Source organism: Sciurus vulgaris (genome assembly GCF_902686455.1).
Source record: "Sciurus vulgaris genome assembly, chromosome: 5".
In the NCBI taxonomy this organism is placed as follows: Eukaryota; Metazoa; Chordata; class Mammalia; order Rodentia; family Sciuridae; genus Sciurus; species Sciurus vulgaris.
In genome coordinates, this window is record NC_136465.1 from 66300943 (window position 1) to 66327056 (window position 26114).

General features: G+C 49.2%; 1 protein-coding gene across 7 annotated transcripts in view; it reads left to right on the forward strand.

Moving 5' to 3' along the window:
- IQSEC3 (IQ motif and Sec7 domain ArfGEF 3) overlaps positions 1–26114 on the forward strand; it is a 105602-nt gene that overhangs the window by 73108 nt on the left and 6380 nt on the right. For 3 of the 7 annotated variants that reach the window (XM_079141975.1, XM_079141970.1, XM_079141976.1), the window contains 8 exons: positions 11840–11962; positions 12426–12592; positions 16725–16864; positions 18410–18535; positions 20718–20817; positions 21047–21208; positions 23408–23500; positions 25426–25475. In XM_079141975.1, the coding sequence (XP_078998101.1) occupies positions 11840–11962; positions 12426–12592; positions 16725–16864; positions 18410–18535; positions 20718–20817; positions 21047–21208; positions 23408–23500; positions 25426–25475 (961 nt within the window). Of the gene's footprint in view, positions 1–11839; positions 11963–12425; positions 12593–16724; positions 16865–18409; positions 18536–20717; positions 20818–21046; positions 21209–23407; positions 23501–25425; positions 25476–25562; positions 25643–26114 lie in introns of all 7 variants that reach the window. The other 4 variants (XM_079141971.1, XM_079141972.1, XM_079141973.1 and 1 more) reach the window with 2 other exon arrangements.

Sequence of the window (26114 nt, forward strand, 5' to 3'; positions counted from 1 at the left end):
GTGTGTTGAAAATAAGGCTGTGGCTAGGCATCCTGTGTGTGTATGTGGGAATAGGCACGGCTCAAGATGTCAGAGAACTTACAGACCCAGACATCCATGGGGAGAGATGAAAGAGGAACATAGAAAGAAAGCAAGTAGACCACAGGGCCTCCTCAGTTTGGGAAGGGATGTGTGCAGAGCTGAGACCCAATGTTGTCCTAGTGAATGCCTCCATGTCTCATGATTTATTCTGCAGCCAAGGGTTCCAAGGTCCTGGCATGCTCAGCCTCTGCACTAACTTGGCCCCACAGAAAGGAGTCCTCTTCCCTAAGTCCACTGACTCCTAGTTTTTGTCCAGGGAGGAGGAGGGCTGCTCCTAAAGAGTGCCAGGAGGACATGGAAAATCAAGAAAATCAGGCACCAGCAGCAGAACCAGGACACTGGGGCTTTGGCCTTCCCTTGCTGGAACCTTTCAGGATCCGCTGCTTTATCCTTCCTTCCACCCGAGAACACACACACAATAACAGAGCCTCCTGGTGCCATTTTGCTCAGACCTGGAAGGCTTCATTGGGATTCTGCACAGTTTCCCTGCCCCCGCCTGGTGACATTCAGCAAGTCGCATCCATTCTGTACAAAGCTATTTACTGAATAAAAGGGCATAAATCACCCATCCCCTTGGAGACTGAGACAGCCCAAGCCACGGCATGCCCCAGGAGCAGACCAGTGAGGATGATAGAGGTGGAATACCTCTCAAGGGAGAAGGATGGCGGGGGACAACTCTTGGAACATGATGGAAAGGAAAAGAGGAAGGACCGGAGTAGAATCTGCCCCCTCTGCTGAGTCTAAGCATCATGGAGGCCCTGACATTATCTACCAGAGTCGGGCCCTCAACGCTTTTGGAAGCTGATGTCTTGGGCTTTTTGTCTCATTTCTATGGAAGACACATTCCAAAAAGGAACATATTGCACCAGGCTTTAGCAAGTAAGAAAAGAAGTCATCCTGAGCTCAATGGGCTCAGGTTGTTTGTCAGTTTTTAAAGAAGTCAATTTCAGTTTCCATGTTTATAAAATGGCCATGATAGGACCTTCCTCCTTCAAATTAAATATTTAAAATACATAGAAAGGACTGAACTCAGTGCTTGAAGTTTAGTAAATTCTCTGTAAATGTTAGTTATTTCTGTTATTATCTTTCCCACTTGAAAGCACAGGCAGAAACTTCTACTCTGACCCCAATACAGGGAGACCTTGAACATCTCAGGTCTGGATTGAAGTTATGTCTGCCCCCCAGATAAAAACTTGATAGATTTTCTGGAATTTGCTGAGGAGGAGAGAGATGACAGGGGAGCTGGTTCTGAGGACCACCCTGCATCTGGGACACCCTCTCTGGATGCAATAGGAGTCAGACCACAGCCAGAGTTGAGATCCTTTGGGGATATGTGCTTCCCTCTCTCAGTTTTCACATGGCTGGGAAATTTAGCTCCGCTCTATTTCCTTCCCAAAATGTTCGCTTCAGTAGGTTTGAAGGCCAACGGATGGGGGAATGTTTCGCGTCAGCGGTGAGCAGTCTCTTTTCTGGCCTGGATGAGTCTTTCTAGTGTGAATCACATATACACGGAGGGCATTGGTATCCATCATTTCCATGAAAATGCACAAAGGGCAACTTTGGGGTTGAGCTGCCAGAAGAAAATTTCCTGGGTATTCCTTCCCTCCACCCCGTTTGCACTTTCCTTCTTGATGTTCGGGTCAGATTTCATTATTTCATTTTCATCCAAATGTATTGGCCAAAGTATTACAGATTGTTCTTTTCAGGGGACATTTCAGATTGAAGACAGATTGTCTGTCAAACTCAACAGACTGGAAGGCTCTGCCTTTCATCACTGGGCAGAAATTATTCAAGAATACCCTGCCCATTGTGCTGTGTGTAATCTCAGAAGACTTCTCTCTTTCCTGAGGAATTCCCAGGAGGAAAGGAAGAGCAGGTGAGGGCCCACTCTAATTAGAGGAGAGTAGAAGGATGCCTGGGGAGGGCAGGAATAGAAGAAGTGGCGTTGTTTCCACTGCTACTGCCTAGAGGAATGGAGGGAAGTGTGTCTCTGTAAAAAGTGGTGTCTTTGAGGGGCCGGAGGTGTTGCTCAGTGGTAGACCACTTGCCTAGCATATGTAAGGCCCTAGGCTTGAGCCCCAGCATCACAGCAAAAAGAAAGAAAGGAAGACAGGCAAGATAGTCTTTGGCTTATGACCTTGACCCTTTCCCTCTCCAAGCTCCCCTCCCATGCCCCCACCCTGCCACAGGTAGACAAGGACTCTCCTGGACAGTAAACTGTCATGGGAGTTGAGGACTCCTTTGCTCCTATATGTGGAGATCTTGGAGACCCCAGTTGAAGGAAATAGACAAATCCAGGATTGACAATCTTGTGTTGGTGTGGTCATTTCCACATGTAAATCAGGGATTTACACAAAAATGGACATCCCTATCACTCAGCCTCCTCCTAATTACTCAGGCTCTAGCGCTAGAGGGGTCTCTCTCAATCCCTGTGGCTCCAACTGACCACTCTTATTTTTGGCGGGGGGTAATGGGATTGAACTCAGGAGTGCTTAGCCACTGAGCCACATCCCTAGCCCTTTGTTGTAGTTGTACTTTGTTTAGAGACAGAATCTCACTGAGTTGCTTAGGGCCTCACTAAGTTGCCTAGGCTGACTTTGAACTCACAATCCTCCTGCTTCAGCCTTCAGAGCTGCTAGGATAGGCATGCGCCACCACACCCTGCCTGACCACTCTTTGAATTGGGATTTCTAGGAGGGGCTTCCAGGAAGTCACCTTTTCCTGAGGTCTTACAGCAGGACTGTTTGTGAGGGAGCAGGCCGTGAAGCATAATACTGACAGCTCACATATATCAGGCATCGACCATAAATCAGCAGGTGCTGTTCCAAGACCTCACGTTGCAAAGCTGCATTCTGTCTTTGCAGCAGTTCTGTGAGTGCTGTCTGTTTCTATTAAATGAAGGAACTAAGGAACAGAGAGTTTAGGTAGATTGCCTGTAATCACAGAGCTCATCAATGGCTGAGCTCTAAAGCCAGACCAAATAAGCCGTTAACCCTACACGACCCAAAGATGTGTGGTCTGCATGCAGTTATAGTCCTGGTCAGTTCATGTGCAAATCACAGCACCAAAAGACCCCTCTAGTTCAGACCTCTTATGTACCTAGGTAGAAATGGGGGCCAGGGAGAAGATTCCACTCTATTTCTCTAGTGGCAGAGAAATTGAGTGGAATCAGGTCCTCTTGCATCCCTTGACTCTGCTTTGTTTGCTGTGCTCTGATCCTGTCATCTGGGAAGAAAGCAGAGCTGAGAAACCAATTCATAAGTCTCAAGAGGTCTGAGCTAGATTCAGTTTCCTCTCTCTGCTATATGTATATTTTAAAGGGCCATCAGATGATTGTCTGATGATGTAATTTCAGGCACAGTTAATTGGCAGTGAAGGAAAAGGTGTTTTTCTTGTTTTGCTTTTTGTTTTTGTTCTGCTGGGGTTAAGAAAGGGTTTTTGTTGCTGTTGTTTGTTTGGTTTTTGGTACTAGGGCTTGAACCCAGGGGCACTTAACCACTAAGTCACATCCCCAGCCTTTTTTTTTGTGTGTGTGTGTGTGTGTGTGTGTGTGTGTATTTTATTTAGAGACAGGGACTCACTGAATTGCTTAGGGCCTCACTAAGTTGCTGAGGCTGGCTTTGAACTCGCCATCCTCCTACCTCAGCCTCCAAAACCACTGGGATTACAGGCACGCACCACCACACTCAGCAAGAAAGGGTATTCTTAACATCTAAGCTAGAGAGGACTTTGAACATCCACTCACTCACCTGGCATATCAACCCAGACTTGGTCTCTAGGTACATAATGAAAGCAATCATTTCTGAAGCCCTTTTGTATACCAGGAACTTTACATACATTATCATCTTAAAAGCATCACTGCCCAGTAGATGTGATCAGTAGGTCAGTAGGCATGATCTCTGTTCTCTAGGTTAGGGAAGTGAGGCACAGAGAAGCCAAGGGACTTGAATTGAGTAGCCAGAGGGGGAAATACTACTCAAACCCAAAATGTCTGACCCCAAGGCCTGGCATTGTGTCTCGCTTCTCAAAGTGTGGTCCCCAGACTAACAACATTGGCCTTATCTGGAAAGTTATTAGTGATGCAAATTCTCAGTTTCTGTTCCAGACTCACTGAATCAGAACCTTTTGGAGGTTGAGCCCAGAAATCTGGGGTAAATAAGCCCACTAGGTTATCCTGTGCACGCTTAAGTTTAAGAACCACTGACTGACGGCGATGCTGCTGAGTCCTTGAGAAAAAGCATTCAGGCATCCACCTTGACTCCTAATGTGGTCTGGGTAGTCGAAACTTAGTTCTTTGGACTCCTGAGTACTCAAACTGTGACTGGCAGTCATCCTTTCTGAGGTCCCCTAAAAGAGACTTTCTTGGTTCCCGTGTTGTCACCACAAACACCCTGAGTCAGCTTCTCTCTGCTCTGTTTTCTTAGCCCCATTGCACTTTCCCAAAAGGCCATGACCTTTCTGGAACATGTTATGAGTTCTGACTAGCAAAAATAACCCTCTGGTGGATGGGGATATTTTTAATTAAATCATATAAGCCAAGAACTGCAGATCAAACCAGGGTTTCTACATCTCATGGCAGACTCCCCCTGGAGCACAGCTACATACTTCTTCCCAAGCCTCAGCTGGGGCCTCACCTTCTAGATCCTTACCATCTCTTCCGGCCAATTAAAACACCCTACTGTTGCCATTACCTATTTTCAGCTCCCAACCAGTTCTTTTGTCTGCCAGACACTGTCTTACTCTCATTTAAAAAAAAAAAAAAAAATTGAGATGACGAAATTCATTTTGATCACAGTGGCACAGGACGCTTCATTTCCCTGCAACACAAACTGATTCCACGCACCGATCAGTGTTAACAAGCAATTTGATGCAAGATTGTACCTGTTTATACAGATGCAGGAACATCTGTGCTTCTATATCCTGGCCCTTGTGAGGTATTTGCTGCAGCCTCTGCAGAAACCCACAGGAAAGAGGAAGGCCTGAGCAAAACCTGCACCAACTCGTGATTCTCTCACCGATCAGATCAGCAGCACCTCCCAAGACAAGTCCAGACAGGCTGTCTTGGAAGCAATCCAATTTACCCAGGTTCTCATCTCTGACTCACTTGCATATGCGACTGAAGGAAGAGGGAAGCATGTGTACCCCACGCCACCTCGCTGCCCACCCTCTAGAATCCTCAGGGTCATTACCCTGCAGCTGTGTCCAGGTTTGGTATCAGCTCTGGATGATCTTGACAAAGCAGTCTAAGCAATCCTGTGCCACTAGGTGGTTCTTTCAAAGGTGCAGGCCACTGGGGGTCCTTCTCCAGCTGACCACATGCACAAGGTCCTGTTTATTCACTCATTTGATCTCTCACTCATTCATTCAACATACAAAACATGTATTGAGTTCGTACATTTACTGGGGATGCTGAAAGAGCTCAGAGTCTAGGGAGGGAAGACAGGTAAGCATGTCCTGACCTAGGGAGAAAAATGCCATGATAGACAGAAGGCAGATCCAGGGTACAATGGAAGAGGAAGAAGACTAAACAGAGACCTGCAAGGTAGGGATTGCGTGTCAGAATAAAGAATAACTTGTGCAAAGCACAGAGGCCTGAACATGAGATGACAGGAGGGGCCACCATGGAGAAGAGGCAAGAGAAGCTGGAATGCTAGTGGGCCTGGGCCTGGCCTGCTTTGCTAAGGAACTAGGCTTTCGTACTAGGGATGTGAGAAGGCCTTAAAGAAATATAAGCAGGGGAGTAAGTGACAGACCGAGTGAGTGTCCTTGAAGGATTGTTCTGGAAGATGATTGGAGGAAGGGAGGCTATTGCAGTAATAGGGCAGGAGAGGATGAGGCCCTAAGCTGCAGCAGTAGCCACCAGGAGGGGAGGAGTAAGCAGAACCCAGAGCCTGTGACAGGCGTGGGAGGAGAAGGGGGGCCATGTCACAGTGAGCAGCCTCCTGAGCTAGTGAGAATCAGGGACACTCAGTCTTTGCATATGAATATGCTTGTGCTTCAGACCACTGCTTTGGTACCAATTATACCAAATACACTGTATATGTTTTCACTTTAAGAGGGAGGGGGATGCTGGTCTGGGGGACATTTCATCTGCAGAATTTATCAAACTAGACATTGTCAAATATTTACTGAAGCAAGTCAAACTGTTAAATAGCAGGTAAAACAAAAGATGTACATGCCTGACTTGCCTGCAAGAGATGCCAGTGCATCCTGTCCTCTCATGAGCATTGCCCAGTGATGACATTCCAGCCACAGCACCCCAGATGCCCTCGGCCAGCCAGAACTTAGAAGTGCCCATCATGTGCCAGTCAGATGCATAGATTCAATGGTTACACAAGGTCTCCAGATGAGGTGGCACTGGTACGGGTGTTTTATAAACAGGGATCAGCCAAGAGGCAAAGTAACTAGTTAGCAACCAGTAAGGTAGTAAGGGTGAACTCTGCAAGAGACAGGGAAGAGTTGTCTGCTGTAGGTGGCATTAGAGCCACTGGAATAGGTGAGGCCATCTAGAGAGAGGTTGTTAAGAGGGAAAAAGGGCCTGGTGACTGTCGCAAGCCCAGGCTTTGAGATTCATTGTCTCCTCCTTTTCTACCCTTGCCACATTCCCCCATCACCTAGTCCCATCTGTCCTTTCTCTAAGAGGTTGCTCAGGTCATGCATTCAGTTTGTCTTCGCTGCTTCTATGTTGATGGAGGCCTCATCGCCTCTAGCTTGGATTGCTGTGGCAGCTTCCTGACTTGGGGTCAGCTCTCAATTGTTCTTTGCTTCATCCCTTTCATTCACTCTCCCCCCAACAGAGCAATCTTAAAACACACTGGATCACATCACTCCCCTGATCATACCCTGCCTTTTTATCCTACCACATTCAAGATAAACTCTAAGATTTTTCTCATGACCCACAGACCTCTGGCGGAGGAGACCCTGCCCACCTTCAGAACCTTGCTGTCCTCCATTCTCCCTGTTAACTCTGCACTGCAGCCTCACTGACCCTTTCTAGGCCATTGAAAGTTTTTTCCTACCCCAGGGCCTTTGCATATGCTCCCCCTTCCTCCCCTTCCCTTGGCCAAACCTACTAATCTTTGAGATCTCAGCTGAAATGTCATGTCCCCAAAGAGGCCTTTATGGACACAGCAAATAAAATATGTCTCCTTTGTCCTTTCATGGAAACCTGTCCTTTCTCTGCATAGAAATCATCACACTTATAAAGAATTATTTTCAATTGTGCATTTAATGTCTGTCTCTCCCCCAGAACAGAGACTGTGTTTGTATTGTTTACCCAGCCTTGTACTCAGGAGCCACTCAATGCATGTTTGTTGAAAGAGGGCCAGCCCGCCAGCTACTACCAGGGTCAGAAAAAGCTCTAGAAGCGGGGAAGCAGGAAGGCAGAGCCCCTGCTGTGGACTGTGTGCCCAAGCCAGCTCTGAACTGCAGGACCACACAGCCTTCCTGCTGACTACCAATGGAGAAGTGGCTCCTCACACACCAATGATCAGTGCCTCTATACTGTGTCCGAATGTCTCTCCTGGGTTCCTCCTAGGCCCCCACCAGGTCTCTGAGGAAGATAGCAAGGCCCCAGGGAGAGACTCATTAGCACCAGCCACCGAGCCGCAGAGAGCAGTGGGAAGTGGGAGATGGCAGCCCTGCTTAGACCAGGAGATGCCCACAAGGAATGTGATGTGTGCAGCCCCCTGCAGGGCTGACTCTCCTGTGAGCATCGGTTTCCTGATAATGGCTACTGCTGCACGGGCTTGAGAAGATTAAGTCATTGCGTGCTTAGTGAAGCACTAAGAACAGCACTCATTAAGCAACAGTCCGGAGGGAGCCTCCCCACCGGCGTCTGGACACCATGCTGCCCCAGTGGACACACGGGGGTGCACTGGAGAGGGCCCAGTTGGATCTGAAAGCCTACTTTCTAGTTGTAGGAGCAGGGGACAAGTCCCTATGTAGTCTCAGTTTTCCTTTCTGTAAAATAGGGAGATAATCCAGTCAGGGAAGACCACCTGGAACATATGATGTTATTTGCCTTAAAGCTGATCAAGGAGAGGTGGTGTTACCTGTCCTGGGTCAAAGAAGCAGGCAGGATTTGATAAACTGTCACCAGTCTGCTCCCCACAGGGATTCCAGGGTAGGAAAGAAAGGTGGAAGGGGGGAATTTTAAGTGCTAGATGCTGCAAAAGGGAAACCATGGAAAGAGGAGAAGCAAAGAGGAGCGAGGAGGAAGTCAGGTGCTGCTGAGACTTACATGAGGGGGTCAAAAGAACCATGCTGTGGAGGACAAGGATTGAAGGTGCTTCCAGGGCGCACAGACCCTGAGATGAAGGTCCACGGGAGCAGGCATGCTGGGGGTGGGTGGGCACACAGTCCCCTCCAGCCACCTTCCCCAGGAGGACACGGAGTGCACCAGTGCATTTTGGGAGTATATAGCACCCTTCAAGACTGACTGTGGGCTCGCTCTTCTCTGGGCTCTGGTTCAGGAATGTTAGAGTTGGGGAGGGGATTCTGGGAGGTCACCTGGCCCAAACTCTAACTGTATAAAGAGGAAGCATCTTGCCTTGGGGAAGAGTATAGAGACTCCTCAGCCTTCCCCTCCTCTATCAGGCAACTTGAGGCTTTTCCCCCAGGGTCTGAGAAATTCAGGACCACATGATGCCCCATGGTGGTGTGACAGGGAGGAATGCAGGAATGGGGGGTCAGCCATCCGTGTTTCCTTTCATCCCTCCCGCATGACCTCTCACCTCCCTGCGCTGGTAGATGCTGAATTAGAGGCTGCTCCAGCTCCAAGGCCCAGATGTCTTCCCCTGAGGCCCTGCTCCCCACCCGGCAGGCCCAGGATGGATGTATCTAGCACTCCCTGTTCTGTGGTTGGTGTTTCCACCTGGCTGATCTCCCAGCCCAGCACTTGGTCTCCAGCTCTTGGCTCATTACTGGAGCTTTTAACCACAGCCCCAAGCGAGTGAGCATGCAAACCGGCTGCAAGTCACCTGAGTGGAGGACGGGGAAACTAGGCCATCATGCTTGACTGAGCAGATCCCACCCTCCCCAGCTGCCGCCTCCTCCCACCACCTTCCTCAATGGTGCCCTGGCCTCCAGCACTCACCTCCGTTTTTTTTTTTTTTTTTTTTTTTTTGCAAGGGGAGGACTGGTCCAGAGCTCTAGGGCAGAAGGAACTCCATGTTGGGAGTGGGGGGCTATGAAGGAAGGAAGAGATACCAGGACCTCAGTTCAGAAGCCCACAGGGAAAGGGCAGGGGGAGGCTGGGAGGGTAGATGGAAAAATGGCAGGCAGTCCTGGGGAACAGCTGGGTGCCAGACCTCAGGGGCCAAGGGCCATCCTGGGAATCCTCCAAGGAGCCAGGCTTCTTGGTCTGCATTGGCCAGGTTGGGCCCACTGTCTCTTGCTTGACCTCACAGGTATGGGGTCTTCTAACCCCTGGGGTTAGAAGACACAATAGGGCTGCCTTCTGCTCCATGCCCTGACCCACCCACCTCCGTCTTCCCCATCTACATTATCTGTCTTTTTCTGTCTCTTCCTTCCCCCACTCCTCTGGCTCTGTCCCACTCCCTCTCCCTGCTCTCTCCTCCTTTCTGTTGGTCTGTCTTTCTCTCCCTCCTTTTCCTCCTTGCCTCTCTTTCACTTTCCCTGTCTCTTTATCTTCTTGTTCTCTCCGTCCGCATCTCCTCCCTGTGCCCTCTTCTCCTTGATTCTGTGTCTCCATCACTGGATCTCTTCTAGAACAGCATTCCTGTGTGGCTCAGTGGTGCTCAATGCCCATCCCTTGCTGGGCTAGCCTGGGCTGTGGGGACCCACCCCCGTGGTGATGTCCTCAGAGCTGCATTACAGCTGGGGAGGGTACAGGGTGAGGTAATGAGAGCCACCAGAAAAACGGAGTGTCCTCTCGCCTGGCTGGACCCTCAGGCTCTGCTACCCAGTCGTCCCTCTCAGTGTCCACACACTGACATTTTCAGTTCTCATGCTCAGGCAAGGTTCTGGCCTCCAGCTTCCACCCAGGCAAACAAGCCTGAGAAGAGCAAGGCTCCCCTACATGAGGATGAATGGATGATGGCCTTGACCTTGCCTTTGGTCAGGAAGGAAGAGGAGCCTCTACCTACCTCTCAGCCCTTCCCTCCCTCTCTAGGACTCACTGGTGACACTCCTTCTTACCACCCCTGCCTCTGAAAGAGGTGGAGCAGGCAGACGTCTCGGCCCACTGAGATGCCGTGTGGCAACTCCCCTTACTTTCTCCTGACAGTTGACAACAGAGTTGGGGTCTGTTGGTCTTCTAGGATCATGGAGGAAGGGGGTCCTGCATTTACTTCTTAGAGGTCCCAGCCTCCCCTTGCGTGACCACCCTGCAGATATCTTCTGAGCTGGTGGTGGGTGTGCTGTGCACTGAACCACGTGCTGGGCTTATAGCCATGGGCACACTTGGAGGGCCAGGGGACTATGATGGGTGATTAATGCCTGGGGTTGAGCACCTGCCTTGGAATTTCCCAAGGGTGCGGGGCCGGGCAGGGGGGGTGGTCAGCCCAGCCACAATGGTAGCACTGGGCAGTGGGGGTCAAAGCTGTAAGAAACCAGCAGGGAGGAGACTGGAGTGGAGCTTGAGGCAGAAAGGGGGAAAGCAACTCTGAGTCTTTCCGCAGCTATGAGCCACCTTGCGCTCTGTGATCAGCTTGTGGGGAACAGCTTGTGGGGAAGAACAACGCAAACATGCTCAGGGGAGGTCTGCAGCTTTGCTGGGCGTAGATTCATGCCTCCCTGAGCAAGGCCCTGTGGAGCACCCCAAAGGAGGGCGAGGCAGGATTTGGGGGCTGAGAAGGACTCTGGGAGTGGTCCAGGCCAGAGGAATGAGACCACTTAGTGGGGGGATTGGCTTCTGTCCCCAACTCCTCCTCCATATCCTCCTCCCACCATGCACTGCAAGGGGACATTCAGAGGAACCCTCAGGGTTGAAAGTGACATTTCAGGTAGAAAGGCTCTTGAGGAGCAGGGGCTCTGACCTTCCCTTTTCAGAAGAACACACTGAGGCTTAAAACGGAGAGTTTATCAACTCAAGTCACAAAAAGCTCAGTCAAGGGCTAGGACCAGAACCTGGTCCTGTTGGGTCACAATGCCCCTTCCCACATTAAATTGAATATGCCATTTACTCCTTAGAGGTCCCAGCCTTGCCATCAAGCCTTCCTTAAGAACTGGGGCTCCCAACAGGCCTTTGAGATCAGAAAAGTACCTCATCTTTATTTATTTACTTACTTCTTATGTCACCCAGGCTGGTCTCAAACCACTGAACTCAAGGAATCCTCCTGCCTTAGCCTCCTGGGTAATTGGGACTACAGGCCCCAGCCATTACTCCTTTGTTACACTTACTTTCACTCTGTGCTCCTCTGGTGCTTATGGGAAGGAACTTGGGATTTGGAGTTGGAGGATCTGAACTCAGCCTCCCCCTACCTCTGTGGCCTTGAGCACCAGTGAACTGCTCTGGGCCTCAGGTTTCTGGCTTGTGAAATGGAGATTACAGTCTGTGGCCTGCCTGACACAGAGAAAAGACATGAGAACACCGTGCTCTGGGGTTCATTCAGGGAAGACTCCTGAGGGGAAGTGAGCTTGGGAGGCCCGGTGTCCATCCCTTCTGCCTAGTGAAGGGGTCAAGTACCCCCCACCCTGCCCCCTTCAGAGAGCCCTGGTTGTACCTCCCCCAGCTCAAATAGCGTGTGGGGGGTCCCCACCTCTCCTCACCACCGCTCCTCCCACCTGCTCTCAGCTGCGTGGTGGATGAGATGGACTTCTCCAGCATGGAACTGGATGAGGCCCTGCGGAAGTTCCAGGCTCATATCCGTGTGCAGGGGGAGGCCCAGAAGGTGGAGCGGCTCATAGAGGCCTTCAGGTAGGACCCCCTTCCCCAGTCAAGTATGCCTAGAGCATGGGAGTCAGGGCAAGGAAGCAGAGCTGTTGTGATTCCAGGGATCAGATGTGCCGGGGGTGGGGGGCTCACCCTTCTGAGGCAGGCATAGGGTGGGCTGGAGGGAAAGAAGAAAAGGAAGCAAAAGGGGCAGAATCCCACCAGCCCTCTAAGCTGGAAGCAACATGGGGCCCTTCAGGTCAATCACCCATCACTCATCCCCACCAACCAGCACTTTTGTAGTGAACATCTGTGTGAGCATCTGGTCCTGGGGGGCACTTGGGGAGAGTGATGCCAGCCCATCTCCTCAGCGGGGAAGAGGACTGGCATATGGGGCAGACAGTACTGTCCCTGGGCCCGAAACTCTCAGGGAGCTGGGACACCCCCTCGACAGTCCCCACTGCTAGATTTGGGAAGCTCATGGTCCCACCCTGCGTCTCCCTGACAGCCAGCGCTACTGCATGTGCAACCCCGAGGTGGTGCAGCAGTTCCACAATCCCGACACCATCTTCATCCTGGCCTTCGCCATCATCCTCCTCAACACTGACATGTACAGCCCCAACATTAAGCCCGACCGGAAGATGATGCTGGAGGACTTCATCCGGAACCTGAGAGGTGAGGAGGTGGGGGTCAAGGCCATTGCTCAGTTCAGTGTTATTCTGTGAGTCTGAGACCTAACTATTGATTGTCACCTGTTCTCAAGGTCTGGTCACCCAGGGCAGTCTGGGAAGGTTGCTTGCTTACCAGGCATCTTCAAAACAGCAGGGGTCCTTGGGCAATGTGAATACCCTACATTGGGTGGCCTGCAGATCCCAGGCACCAGAGTGGGCACCTGGGTGGCATCAGCCATTCCCTACTCCACAACTTAGAAGGGAAGAGCCAGGAACAGGGCCTTCAGGTTCTGGGTCCATTTTATTCAACCTTGTAAGCAACTTTATAGCATCTGCCAACCAAGTCCTTTGATGTTTTTGGCATTTTTTAAAAAAATCAAATTTATACATGCATATAATTTAATTCTATAGGGCTCTCTACAGAAAAAAAAATTAGTCTTTGCTCATCTCATCTTTCTTCTTTTCCAGGGGCAATCACTTTCAACATTTTTAGCTGTTTGTTTATTTTGTGCTGCTGGGGATGGAACCCAGGACCTCATATATGCTAAGCAAGTGCCTATTAGCTGTTTATTTTGTGTTCACTCTATATCAATAAATAACCTTGTCCTGCTTTTTTTTCTATTCCTTTTTTAATTGATATAAAGTACATACTATACAAGGTGTGTAAATCCAAGTGCTTCTATGAAGTGTACCTCTTCCTAGACACCTGTGTGATCACATCTGTATCCGCATACTGATTTTTACATCATCCCAGAACATTCTTACGTTGCATCCCATTAGGTTCACTTACCTAAGCTTAAGCTGAACACTATTCTGCCTTCCAGCACCATTATTTTGCTAATCCTTGAACTTTATATAAATGGAGGTTATACAATACATATGTATATATATGCATATATACACACATATACATATTGGTATCTGGTTTCTCTTATACACTATTGCTTATTAATTTTTTTAGCTTTTAAGCCTTATCTTTTAATTTCCCATTATAGAACTTAAGAATTTAGCTCTTGTCTATCTGCCTTCCCCAAACCATCCCCATTAAAATCAGTATTCATCTTATGGAAGCTGGATACACACAGTGCAAACCTGAGTTACAGTTCCTTTCCATTTTTAGTCTTCTTGGAGTTAGTACTTGTATTATTTTTCCATTTTCTTAGCTCTCGATGTACCTGCCACCAGTCTATCCCCATCTTTCACCCCTGAGTGTCAAATTCATGTCAATTCACAAAGGCCTGGAGGTACCGCAGGATTTCCATCCTCTTGCCACTGTCTCTTCCAGGGTCTCTGCTTCTGCTCTAATCTGGATGGTTTGGGGGCCAGGCCAGCCACATGGCCATCATCCTGGAGGTGCTGAATTCTTGGTTCCTGGACACCATAACTTCCTCATTTTTAGATGACTTTCAAAGAAAAGGCACCTCGGAGAAGAACATTTTTGAAAACTTGCATTTCTGAATATACCTGTTCTATTTTCACCTTCAGTTGGGAGTTTGTTGGGAATAGAATTCCAGAAGGAAACATGTAAATGGGAATGTTAAGATGACCATTGTGCTTCAGCTGACAGTGCTGCTCTGCTATTTGAATACCTGGCCTTTTTTTACACTATTTTTTTTCTCTTTCTGAAAACTTGTAGATTCTTCTGTTGGCCTTTTGTGTTCTCAATTCTCATAACGATGCGCCCTGCTAGGGTTCTGTTTCCACCCACCGTGCTCAGTACTGAGTTGGTCCTTACAGCCTAAAACCACGTGTCCTACAAATGAATAAGGTTTAAATATATTTGTCCCTTAGTGATCCACAGGGAATTGCTTCCCAGGATACCCCTCAGATGCTCAAGTCCCTTTTATATATAAAATGGTGTAGTATTTGTATAAAACGTAGGCACATCCTCTCATACACTTTAAGTCATCTCTACATTACTTACACTGTCAAATGCAATGTAAATGCTAGGTAAATAGTTGTTGTGCTGTTTACATAGAATTGTTTTGGGAATAATGACAAGAAAAAGTCTGTACACATTCAGGGCAGATGCATGTTTTTAGAAATATTTCTGTTTGTGGGTGGAACCCATAGATGCAGAACGCGTCAACACTAGGCACACTGTACTGTGTTTGACCATTTAGTTTCTCAGTGTTCTCTGTACTTTCTTCACTTCCTGTTATTTAGATGTTGGGTCTCCTACTTGATCTTCTAATCTTCATAGTTTTCTATATGCTGTTGCTGTTTTCTTGGTTGACTTTCTGGAGATGTCCTTCAGCTTTATCTTTAAAGCCCCCTACCAAGTTTTTCATTCCCACCATCACTGTTTTCAATTCCAGTAACTTTTTGTTGTTGTTCTCTGAATGTTCTCGTGTAGCATTTATTGTTGTTGAGTAGATGCAATATCTTCTCATAGCTTTTGGAAAATATTCATATGTTCTTCTTTGTTCATTTTACTAGCTAAATGCTTGCCTGTTTCTTCTGGGTTTCTTTTTCTGGTTATCCCTTTATTTCTTTCTCTTTTATGTTATAGACCTTCCAAACATAGTTGATAAAATTTGGTTGTCTGCAGTCAAGAGGGAGCCACTAAAAAGCTGATCTAAAGCTGTTTGGGTGCAGGTGAGGCCTGCTGACTCATGGCCTTTCTTGGGTAATTTAGTTGAGCTGCTCCTTGGTCACCCGCTACTGCAGTATCTGTATTTTCTCTTCTACTGGTTGATTTTTACCAGAAGATAAATGTCCAGCCTCTTGCCCAAAGGGTATAGTTATGACGGCCAGCGTTCTGAGATCTTTGTGGGAAATGGGGTCGATGTCTCTCAATACACAGATATCAACTCCTGCTCCAGGCTGGGGTGCCCCAGCCCTGAATTCCTGATTTGACCCTTCTTAAGGATGTGGTACCAATCTTCTGCTGAAAAAAGGACGAAATAGGACAGCTTTCTAGCTCATTTTCCACCTGTGCCACCAGTTCCTTTTACCACCTAGGGTGTTGGATGACTTCTAACCTCTCTGCTAGTTTAGGTTTAGCTAATCCATCCCATCATTCATCCACTTGCCAAACCCCAGGGTGCTCTGTCCCTTTCCCTCTTATCTGTCTTCGTGGATCTAGGCCTTTTGGGGGAAAAATTCCTCTTCACCAGGCATTCAGAAACTGTAGAGGTAGTCTTAAACTGGGAACCCGTATGTTCCTGCTCTTTCTTACCCACAACCTGATTTCTTTAAGCCCCTGTGATTCTGCAGGGCTTGTTTGCCTGACTTTAAAAACCAATATCAGATGTGGGAGAAGCAAGGACAAGACAGGGAGTTACTTATAGAAGCCATGACATCCTCTCGTAGTTGGGAAAACTCCTGTGAGGGCATTTACCAAAGTCATTCTATTTTTAATTTTTCCCTCTTACAAAGAAGCATGTAGTCATTAAAGAAAGGGTTGGGAAAAGTAGAAAGAACTATTTCTTACTGCCTGTTTCTACCTCCAAAAGAAAATTGTTTTCATGTGGGTATATTTCCACCTAGGATGTTTTGTTATCCAAGTGTTAACCTCTTGAAAACATAGGAGCCAGGGTGGAGGGTCTCATTACCTGTGTCACCACAGGTGACTTACCTGCTTCTCTTTGCTGCCTATCCGCCCCCCTCCAAGGCTCCCAGTGAGAGAAGAATCTTGTCACCCATTCCACAAAGATCACTCAACACCACACTCCCTTTTGGAGGAGATGGGAGGGCCTAAGGGGAAAGATCCTAAAGAGAATAAGACAGAGCATCCCAAAGATGCTCCTGGGGTGGGGCTGGGGGAGGTCAAGACAGATACACAGAAGGCAGTGAGGCCACAGAAACAGACACTTAGCAGTAACATGGAGTTTGTATTTGGCCATCAGGAAAGAATCCTGCCAGGTGGGAGTGGAGATTCTGTCTGGGACACATCAGCAGATGATACTGGAAGTGTGGGGGAGGCCACACCCCAATAGCTGTGGTGCCTCCTGAGGAGTGTGTCCTTAAAAAGGAAGGGGCCAGCTGTTGAAGACTTTGGAACAGAGAAATGACAAAATCAGGGCCACCCACCCCGAGCTTGTCTAGTAAGGAGGTTTTGTCCCTGAGGTCTGGGGCTCTGACCCCTTTTTCCCCCCTCTTCTCCTCTTCCTGCTCCCCCTCCATGTTGGCAGGTGTGGATGATGGCGCTGACATCCCCAGGGAGCTGGTAGTAGGCATCTATGAGAGGATACAGCAGAAGGAGCTCAAGTCCAATGAGGATCATGTCACGTATGTCACCAAGGTGGAGAAGTCCATTGTGGGCATGAAGACAGTAAGTGTCCACCATGGAACAGCACTCTCCCGGTGGGAGTTAGTTTCCTCTCCCATGACTGCCAGGCCACCCCTATCTCCCATCTCCTTTCCTTTCCTTCTTCATTATATCTCCTCCCACTCTCCTCCTTACCTTTTAAAAAACACTTTTCTGTTATTCATTCACTATGTGTCAGGTGCTGCATCTTATTCTTTCCCTTGCATAATGTCCACATTGCCTCTTGTCACCAGCTGCCACAGCAGGAGAAACTAAGATGAGATGTCAAGAAGGACTGCCCAGTGCTATAAGGTTGAAGTACCTGAATGGCCAGATGGAGAAGTTTAGAATCCCTTTCCACGATGGAATGGATACCAGGCATTCCTGTAAATGGGCTCGAATTGGCTATAGACTGGTGTCTCAAACCATGGAGGTGCCCCTTCATTGTGACCTGTGTCACAGGCAATGTGTTCCAAGTGTGCAATGATTTTTTAAATTCACTGTGGTATATTTATACATGCACATAGCATAATTTTGTCAAAATTCATTCCACATTTCCTCCTCTTTCCCATTCCTCCCCTCCCCCCTCAATCTCCTTCTACTTCACTGGTCTTCCCTCCATCCTTCTGGTAGCTGACTCTACCCCCTTTTTTTTCCCTTATTTTGCTCTAGGTTCCACATAGAACATTCAACCCTTGATTTTCTGAGTTTGGTTTATTTCACTTCTTAGCATGATGTCCTCCAGTTCCATCCATATACTGGCAAATGCCATAATTTCATTCTTCTTTATGACTGAGTAAAACTCCATTGTGTATACATGCTACATTTTCTAAATTCATTCATTTATTGACAGGCACCTGGGCTGGTTCCATAACTTGGTTAATGTGAGTTTGTGCAACAGTTTTGCAAGTGAGCATCCTATGTAGATTATGGCACTACTCATGTGTGTAGAGGTGCTTTATACCACAAATATAAAGCAGGTTCCAGTCCCTCCTGACTGGCTTGGGGTACAGGCTGGAGAACTTGGGGACCTCCTCCACGGCTCTGTTAGACTCCCGCCTCCCAGGCTGCTTTACAGCCTTGGCTGAGGTCTTAGGCTCGGTCTGGTTTGTAAATGGTTTGCTTTTCTTACCCACTGGAGGAGATTTCTGTGTCCTTGTAATCCCCTCGCTCTTGAACACTTGTATTTGGGTGTGCAGTACAGAAAGGGGTAGAGGTGTCATACATACAGGCTGCCCTTGAAGTCACAGAGGGGAAAAGGTTGACAGTCCATAGATTCGAACAATTGATGGCTCTTTTCAACTTTCTTTTCCCGCTCCTTAATCTCCTCATTTCCTCCAGCATAATGAACCTCTTCTCCTCTGGCTCTGCTCCCCAAGAAGCCCAGGGAAGGGAAAAGGACCCAGATGAGGAGAGAAGAGGTTTAAGGGTCAAGTGCAGGCCCTGCTATAGAAGCAGACGGGCATGCTCTGTCCTTGAGCCCGCTTCTCTTCTGGAAAATGGGAGGGGCTGCGGGGTAGGAAGGAGGGAGTTGAGATCTTCTGGGCTTAGGCGGCGCCTGGATTCCAGGTGCTGTCGGTGCCGCACCGCCGCCTCGTCTGCTGCAGCCGGCTGTTCGAGGTGACCGACGTGAACAAGCTGCAGAAGCAGGCGGCGCATCAGAGAGAGGTGTTCCTCTTCAACGACCTTCTTGTGGTGAGCACAGCCGCCCGGGCTGGGCAGGGCGGGGCCAGGGCTGAGGCTGTCCCGAGGCCCCGCCCACGCCGGCTCCGTCTGGAGCTGGACCCTGAGGTGGAGGGGCGGGGCGCACAGAGCTCTCAGAATGCTCTGCTCACAGTGAGTCACCGTTTTCGTGACGTTTGCTGTCATGGGTGAGGTAGCTCAGGAAAATGTGTCCGTTCCTACTCTTAAGTCATGAAGCCGAAGCAGAGACGTTAAATGAGCTGTTCGTGGTTACACGTCAAGGTGGCAATGAACTCCAAACCATCTGCCTGTCCATGTTACAAAAAATCTGGGACAGGGGAGCACAGCGATGCGCTTCACGTCTCAAGACCCGTGAAGGACGGGGCGCCGTCTGGGGCATGTGCTGCCCCTGGGCCTGGGGAGAGGCTGCAGCGTGTGCGTGCACACGTCCACTCACATACACATACACACACGTCTGTGGGGTTCTTTGCTTTTTGAAAACACGTATGCATTCATCAAATCTTTAATCAGTGTCAACTATGTGCCAGCCATGTTCTAAGTGCCAGGAAAGAGGAGTGAGCAAGCTTACAACAAAATTTGTCTTCCCCTGGTACCGCCCCCATCCTCTCTATCCAGAGCAGCGTGGGCAACCCCTCTCACTCCTCCACTGCTGCATTCCCACCAGCCCCTCACCTAGTGTACAGTCACTGTACACCGGCACCCCCACCACTAAGGACCTCCTTCCACAGAGCTTTGAAGCCATCTTTCTAGAGTGCACATCAGGTCCTGCACAATAAGAAGGAAGTCCAGACTGCCCCCACATGGCCAGGGAAGGGCCCAGATCTTTGGACTGCATCTCCCTGCACACTCCTGAGGCTGCTCTAGTGCTCTGGTCCCAGGCGCTCTTCCCACCCACCAGGCCTTTCTTCTGACTACTCCTTCACTTAAAAATCTCCTCTGGACTGTGGCATGGTGGTCTCCCCTTCTTTATGCAATCTCAGTTAAAGTACCTCTTCCCCAGGTAGACCCTCCTGCCCACCAAGCAAGGTAGCCTATCAGGTTACTTTTTGTTCCTTACCCTGTTTCATTTTCTTCAAAACACCAGTTTCTTGACATTACTTTATTTACCGTTTTCTTCTCTTTGTTTTTTGCTGTTATGTTTGATTAATATTGATTGATTGATTTACATCTTGACTGTCTTCCTCCAGCATCACATCTTGAGGGCAGGGGCTCTTTGTTTTAGTCAGCTTTTTGGCTGCTGCGAATAAAAGTCCTGACCAGAACAATTTTACGGGGATGAAAAGTTTGAGAGCTCACGATTTCAGAGGTCTCAGTCCATAGATAGCTGACTCCATTCCCCAGGGTTCCAGGTGAAACAGAACATCATGGAGGAAAAGTGTGGTGGAGGGAAGCAGCTCACATGATGATCAGAAAGCAGAGAGAGAAACTCCACTCACTGAATACAAAATATATACCCAAAGCCACACACCCCGCCCCATTGCCCGCCTCCTCCAGCCACATGTGATCAACCTTCAGTTACCACTCAGTTAAATCCCCACCAGGGGTTAACTCCCACAACTAAATCTTCTTGCATTGTCTCACTCATGAGCTTTTGGGGGACATGTCATATAACACCTGTATTCCCAGAGCCCAGTTCACAGGAGGTTCTAATAAAATACTTATATATTGAGCTGGCTGAACTTTCATTTTAGTAGGAGAGGGAGATAGAAAATAACTAAGCAAATAAATGAACAAGAATATCAGACAGAGGTAAAATACTACAAAGACAACAAAATAGGGTGACAGGTCAGAGTGACTGAGGTTAAGGGAGAGGCTTTTAGTTTGCTTTTGGTTTGTGTTTTAGATAGGATAATACAGGAAGGTGTTTCTAAAGAAGTAGCATTTGAGTTAAGACCTAAGTAATGAGGGGAATCCAGCCACACAGAAAGCTGCAGGAAGAGTTGTGGAGAGAGAACAGCATGTTCAAAGGCCCTGAACTGGCCATTTTCAAGCTACTGAAAGGAGAACTGTGTGGCTCAAGCATAAGACCTGTGTAAGACAGCAGCCAGATCCAGTAAGGTTTACCGATGAGGGCAGGAAATGGGGACTGGCTTCTAAGTTCAGAGGCAACAGCATATGCACACTGTCAGGAATCCACCTTGGTTAGTAAATGCTCCTGTTCCTCTCTTGCCAGATTCTCAAACTGTGCCCCAAAAAGAAAAGCTCCTCCACCTACACCTTCTGCAAGTCAGTTGGCCTGCTAGGCATGCAGTTCCACCTCTTTGAGAATGAGTGTAAGTCTTGAAGATGAATGAATGGCCCTGAGACAGGTGAGGGTGGGGATAGGGGAAGTAGAGGGAGAAGGGCTTGGCAGAGGGAAGCGGGGGGAGAGGGAGGGATGGTGGGATGTGGAGGAGCAAATACCAAAAGACCCCGTCCCTTCACCACACCTGGCTGGCTCCAGCCCTTGCTGTGGCTGCTGCTGCCACTCACGACCCTTGGGGGCTTGGGGCTGGTTTCCAGATTACTCTCATGGCATCACACTGGTGACCCCCATCTCGGGCTCTGAGAAGAAGCAGATGCTGCACTTCTGTGCCCTGGGCTCTGATGAGATGCAGAAGTTCGTGGAGGACCTGAAGGAGTCCATTGCTGAGGTGACGGAGCTGGAGCAGATCCGGATAGAGTGTAAGGATGCTGTGGCCTGGGGCTCCCCGAGGTGGCCGGCAAGGCCAGCTTGTAGACAGACATGCCTCTGGCTCCTGGGAGCAGCCCCATTCTGCCCCTGCCCTACTTTGGACCTACCTGCACTCCCCACCTCTGCCTCTCCCAGCAGCACCACAGGCTGCTGGCAAATGAGGCCAATGTGGGTGCTTCATCACAGTTAAAGTGAGGCCCACTGGAGCATGCACACACGTGGAATCCAGGCCTTCAAACATAAGGCAGCCACTCTACCACTGACCCACACCATGGTGGGGGTTTTTGAGCAGGGGGTCATTATGACCAGGGCATCACTTTTGGAGCACCTGCTAGGTGGGATTATATTCGGCTATTCCTTGCAGTGACCTTCAAGATAGATAGATTTGTCCCCACTTTACACATGAGGCTCAGAGAAGGAAGTAGTATGTCCAGGTCATGTTTATGAGAAGTGGAGCAACTGGTATTTGCATTTTAAGTCTGATTCAAAGATTCTTGTTCTTTCTACTCTGAGACTGAGAGAAGACGTTCTGTCTATAGTTTCCTAAGAAAATAACTGAAATCAGGGTAAAACAAAAACCACCAGATACAACTCAGATCACTGCATGGTGGGGCTGAGTATACCCACATTTCTTTCTGCAGCATTTACTTGTTTGAGTTCAGTGCTGTCACAGACTCTTTTCAGGGGCTGGAGTGGATGGCCAGGGGGCAATCTTAGCTGTTGTTCTAGAACATTCTCAAGGATGCTTCACTTCTCTCATGGTCAAAACATCTCAGATGGCTCCTTGCTGCCCTTGGGAGCCATTGCACACTCCCAGCACTAGCATTTGCTGGAAGAGGTACCTTTCTTCCCACCAGCAGCCTGTAAATCCCTTCCCAAAGCAACTGAGGAGCAGGTATTTTCATTATCTGCTATGTCCAGAGGAGAACATCCCCCCCTGCTGGCCAGGGCAAGGGAGCAGGGAAAAAGGCTTAGGTTTATCTCTCAATCTTCAGGTGAAGAGAAAGGGAGGAGACAGCTAAGGAGAGATGAGAAACTGGCCATGGGGCAGGCAGGAGAGGAAGTCAGAAAGCAAAAGAGAAAATGGAAACCAGTAGCAGCTACCATTTATTGAGTATCACTACATGCCAGGCACTGGGCTGTGGGCAGAACCTATCATTTAATTCTCACGACCTCTTTTCATAGGTGTGTATTAACCTCATTTTTAAAATAATGAAACTGAGGCTGATAGAGCTTAAGGAAGGTGTCCAAGTTCTCAAGGTAAATGACAGCAAGTGCAGCACTCAGTTTCTGCAGACTTCTTGTATGTAATTATGATGCTAACTTCTCCAAAGCCCAGAGGGCCCCTCTGGAGCTCTCTGACAATTCTCAGTTCAGTAACAAATATGGAGTATTGATGGATGATGTGATTCAGGAAATCGGGACAGATTGTTCTGGTTTGGGGGTTTCCAGTTCAGTGTCCCTGAATTCTAGACAACCAAAGAGACAGAAAATGGAACCCAGGAGAGCAGCTTTAATAGAAGGAACTTGAGTTATGTCTCCTGGATCAGAGAAGCTGGAGAAATGATTTAATAATCACTGTCGAATCTCCAAACATGGTGACTGGCAGTTCTCTAACACCACTGGGAGAACAAGATGGAACAGGTTCCCAGTCCAGGGAGAGGCACAAAATGGAATGCCAAGAGAGATGTCCTGGCCACACTGGCTGTGCAAGCCTGACAGATCCCCAAGTAGGCAGAATCTCCTTCTTGGGATAGAGCTTTGAACACCCTGAAAAGCCCGGCAGCTGGGGTGGGCTCAGTTCTTCAATGTGCATGTGGATGGACTAGATGTCACCAACTTTTTCCCCCTGCAGAGAGGCACAGAGAGCTAAGGTAACTTGCTGAAAGCCACACAGTTAAGAAGTGTCAGAGCCAGGATTCTAACCCAGGAGTTCACCTTCCTCAGGCTAACCTCTTCCACTGCCCCTCTAGCAGATCTTGCCCCATGTACAGATGAAACTGTGGCTCCCAGAGAAAAGTTAAAACTGGTCACTGAGCGCTGTGCCAGACCCTGAGGTCCCTCCCTGTAACATGTAGTAGGGCGTTTCCTCTCCTAGTTCTGTTCCTGCACTCCCCACGTTTCCTCGCTCACCTCTGTGGGGTAGAATTTTAGGGTTCCTGCCTGTTCATGGCCTCTCCCTTCCTTAGGGGAGCTGGAAAAGCAGCAGGGAACAAAGACGCTCTCCTTCAAGCCTGGGGGAGCCCAGGTGGACCCACAGTCGAAGCAAGGATCGCCTACAGGTGAGCCTCAGCTCTGCCCCCAGGTCCTGGGCCCATGTGGACACTTGAAGCTCTTGCACCTGGCTCCTGGGTGATTTGGGTGGGAGACATGCCCCTTCCTCTGGCCATTTCTTTCCATTGTGGAGCTCCAGGTTGCTGTCTTTAATCTCAGGGCTTCAGTAGGGGAATGAGAAAGAAGGAAGGTAAGAAAGAAACACATCCATTTTGCAAACTGCACCAGAGTTCTGGAGCTCATGAGAAATGTCATAATCCACCCTGGAGGAATCAAACCAGGTGCTGATGCCCTGGCCCCAGACGGGAGGAGCAGGGTAAGAAGGAAGAACAGCCAGGAGGGTCTGGGTCTGATCCTGAATTTTGCTGTGCCTGGTACAAAGCCCTGTTCTTTCCATAATGAGCCCCAAGCCCAGGTCAGCCAATCCCAAAATCTACATGAGCCTCAAACACAACTTCTTCAGATTGAATTGTCCCCTCCAGCCAAGCTAAATGAGCTTTAGACTCGTCCTTTTTGCCATGCTCTCTAGACCTGCCTCTCCCGCCTCTTGCCATGCCCCCTCCTTCTACCTGCTTCCCTGACTTTACCCACCACTTTCAGGGAGCACAGAAGGAGTTGTCCCCACCTCCTTCCAACGGCACCAAAAAAAAAAAAAAAAAAAGGAATGGGGAGAAATGGCATGGAACTTAAATCCCATCCCAACAGAACCCCAGCAAATCATCCAGAACTGTTCATTAACTCAGTCATTCAGTCTCACATTCAACAAATGGGTACTGAGTATCCATTGCTCTATGCTGAGCACCAGAAAGCCAGGGTCACAGCAAGATGAGCTGAGAAAGTCCAGTGGGTTCCACGTGGTTCCAAACCCTCCATAGCTGTCCCCAGACACAGGGACTGGTCACACCAGCTGGGACTTGGGGTTCACTTTCTAAATGAGACACGGGGCTCTTTTTGCTACATGGAGATTCTCACTGTAACTGTCATCTTTGCAGGTGGTTGGACCTGCCATGGTGCATCCATAATGCTCCACCCGGCCTGTTAGGCGGCCCTTTATTTCTATAAGGTCACAGGATGTGGGTCACTGTTGTTTGCACAGCAGTCTAAACCCCAGAGCCAGCCCTCAGCTGTGATTTACTCCCTCTCACCCACAGTCTGCATCCCCACCGGCCTTTCTTTTGGGAGCTGCAAGTGCTGATCAGGCCAGGATGCGCATTCCCAGGGACTTGGCCATTGGTGGCCTCAGCAGTGTGGCGTTTCTCTTTCCCAAAGAATGGCGCTGCTCCCTCTTGCACTTTGGAAAACAGAGGGCTGGCAAGAAACACTGGCACCCCCCAGGGGTTGTGAAATCACAAGGGCTCCTGCTGGGGGTGGGTGGAAACCAGCAGTGACTTCGCCAGAAAAGTCATCAAGCTGCCCCTGGGGGTTTGCAGGGTCCCCGCTGCTCTGCCGGGCTAGGCAGAATGCCTTAGTAGTAATTACAGGCCATTATCAGCTCTGATGTGTGCGGGGCACCATAGTTCGAACTGTGCAGGCCTCAGCACTCAGCTAAGTCACGGGGACAGGAACAAAGTCAGGCTCCTCCCTCAAGGGGCCTGTGGGCAGATTACCATGATACCCACAAACCCGGACTCACCTCGTAAGCCATCTTTCCTAGTTCATCTTGGAAAGGCTTTGACTATGGGAAATTAGACTCTACAATGCCAACATTAGAAGGAGTGTCAGAGATCTGCTAGTGTGTAGAGACCCAGAGAGGTACAGCATCTTGCCCAAGATAACACAGTCACTAAGTTGTAGACCTGAGCTCCTGACTGCATCCCTATAGTCTTGCTGCCCTCATCAGCTAACAACAGAGATGCTGGAGGGGAGGAGTAGGGTGGGCCAGGGTTCCCTCCAGGACTGGTAGAGAATGAGCCTATGCTGTTTGCATTCAAAGCCAAAAGGGAAGCCGCGCTGGGGGAGAAGCCGGTGGAGAGCTCAGGGGAGGTAAGTGGAGGCCTGGTTGTGTCCAGGTGAGTGAGTCTGTGCCCCTCTTGTCCTTCTTCTCACCGTCTCTGTTGTTTCTCTTCTCAGGTATTAATCAATGCCTCCCCAGCCCGACTCACCATTTTACCAATTTCAAGAGATACAATTAAAAGTTACTGCTAGCATGGGTAATGCCACTCTTCCAGCCCCCAGTTAAGCTGCAAGCACTTTCTGCTCGCTCCCCAGCCCAGTGCTCCCTGCCCATTGCCCTCCAAGGCTGAGCTCCCAGACTAGTCCCATGGAAACAAAACCCATGACACCCCCATGTCCCTCCGCCCATGCTGTCCCCACATCTACTTCCCCAGCAAACTCTTCACTGCTCTCCGTTATTTGCCGTATCAGAGAATCCAATATTCCCTCCCCAAGTCCTTCATCCCCCATAGAAGGGAGCCCTGGCTCCCTCTAGAAAGTCACCCATTAAGTCTCCAAGTGATCCTTTCTGGGGCAGACCAGCCATTTTGGATACCTCCTAAGAAAGATGAAGAATTGAGAGTGGGAGCAGGGGGAATGGGGGCGCTTCTCCTTGGAACAGCTGGTCCCTTGGAAAGCTGGCTATGGGGGGACAGGGATGTGCTTGAAAGAAACCGAAGCCGGGTTGGG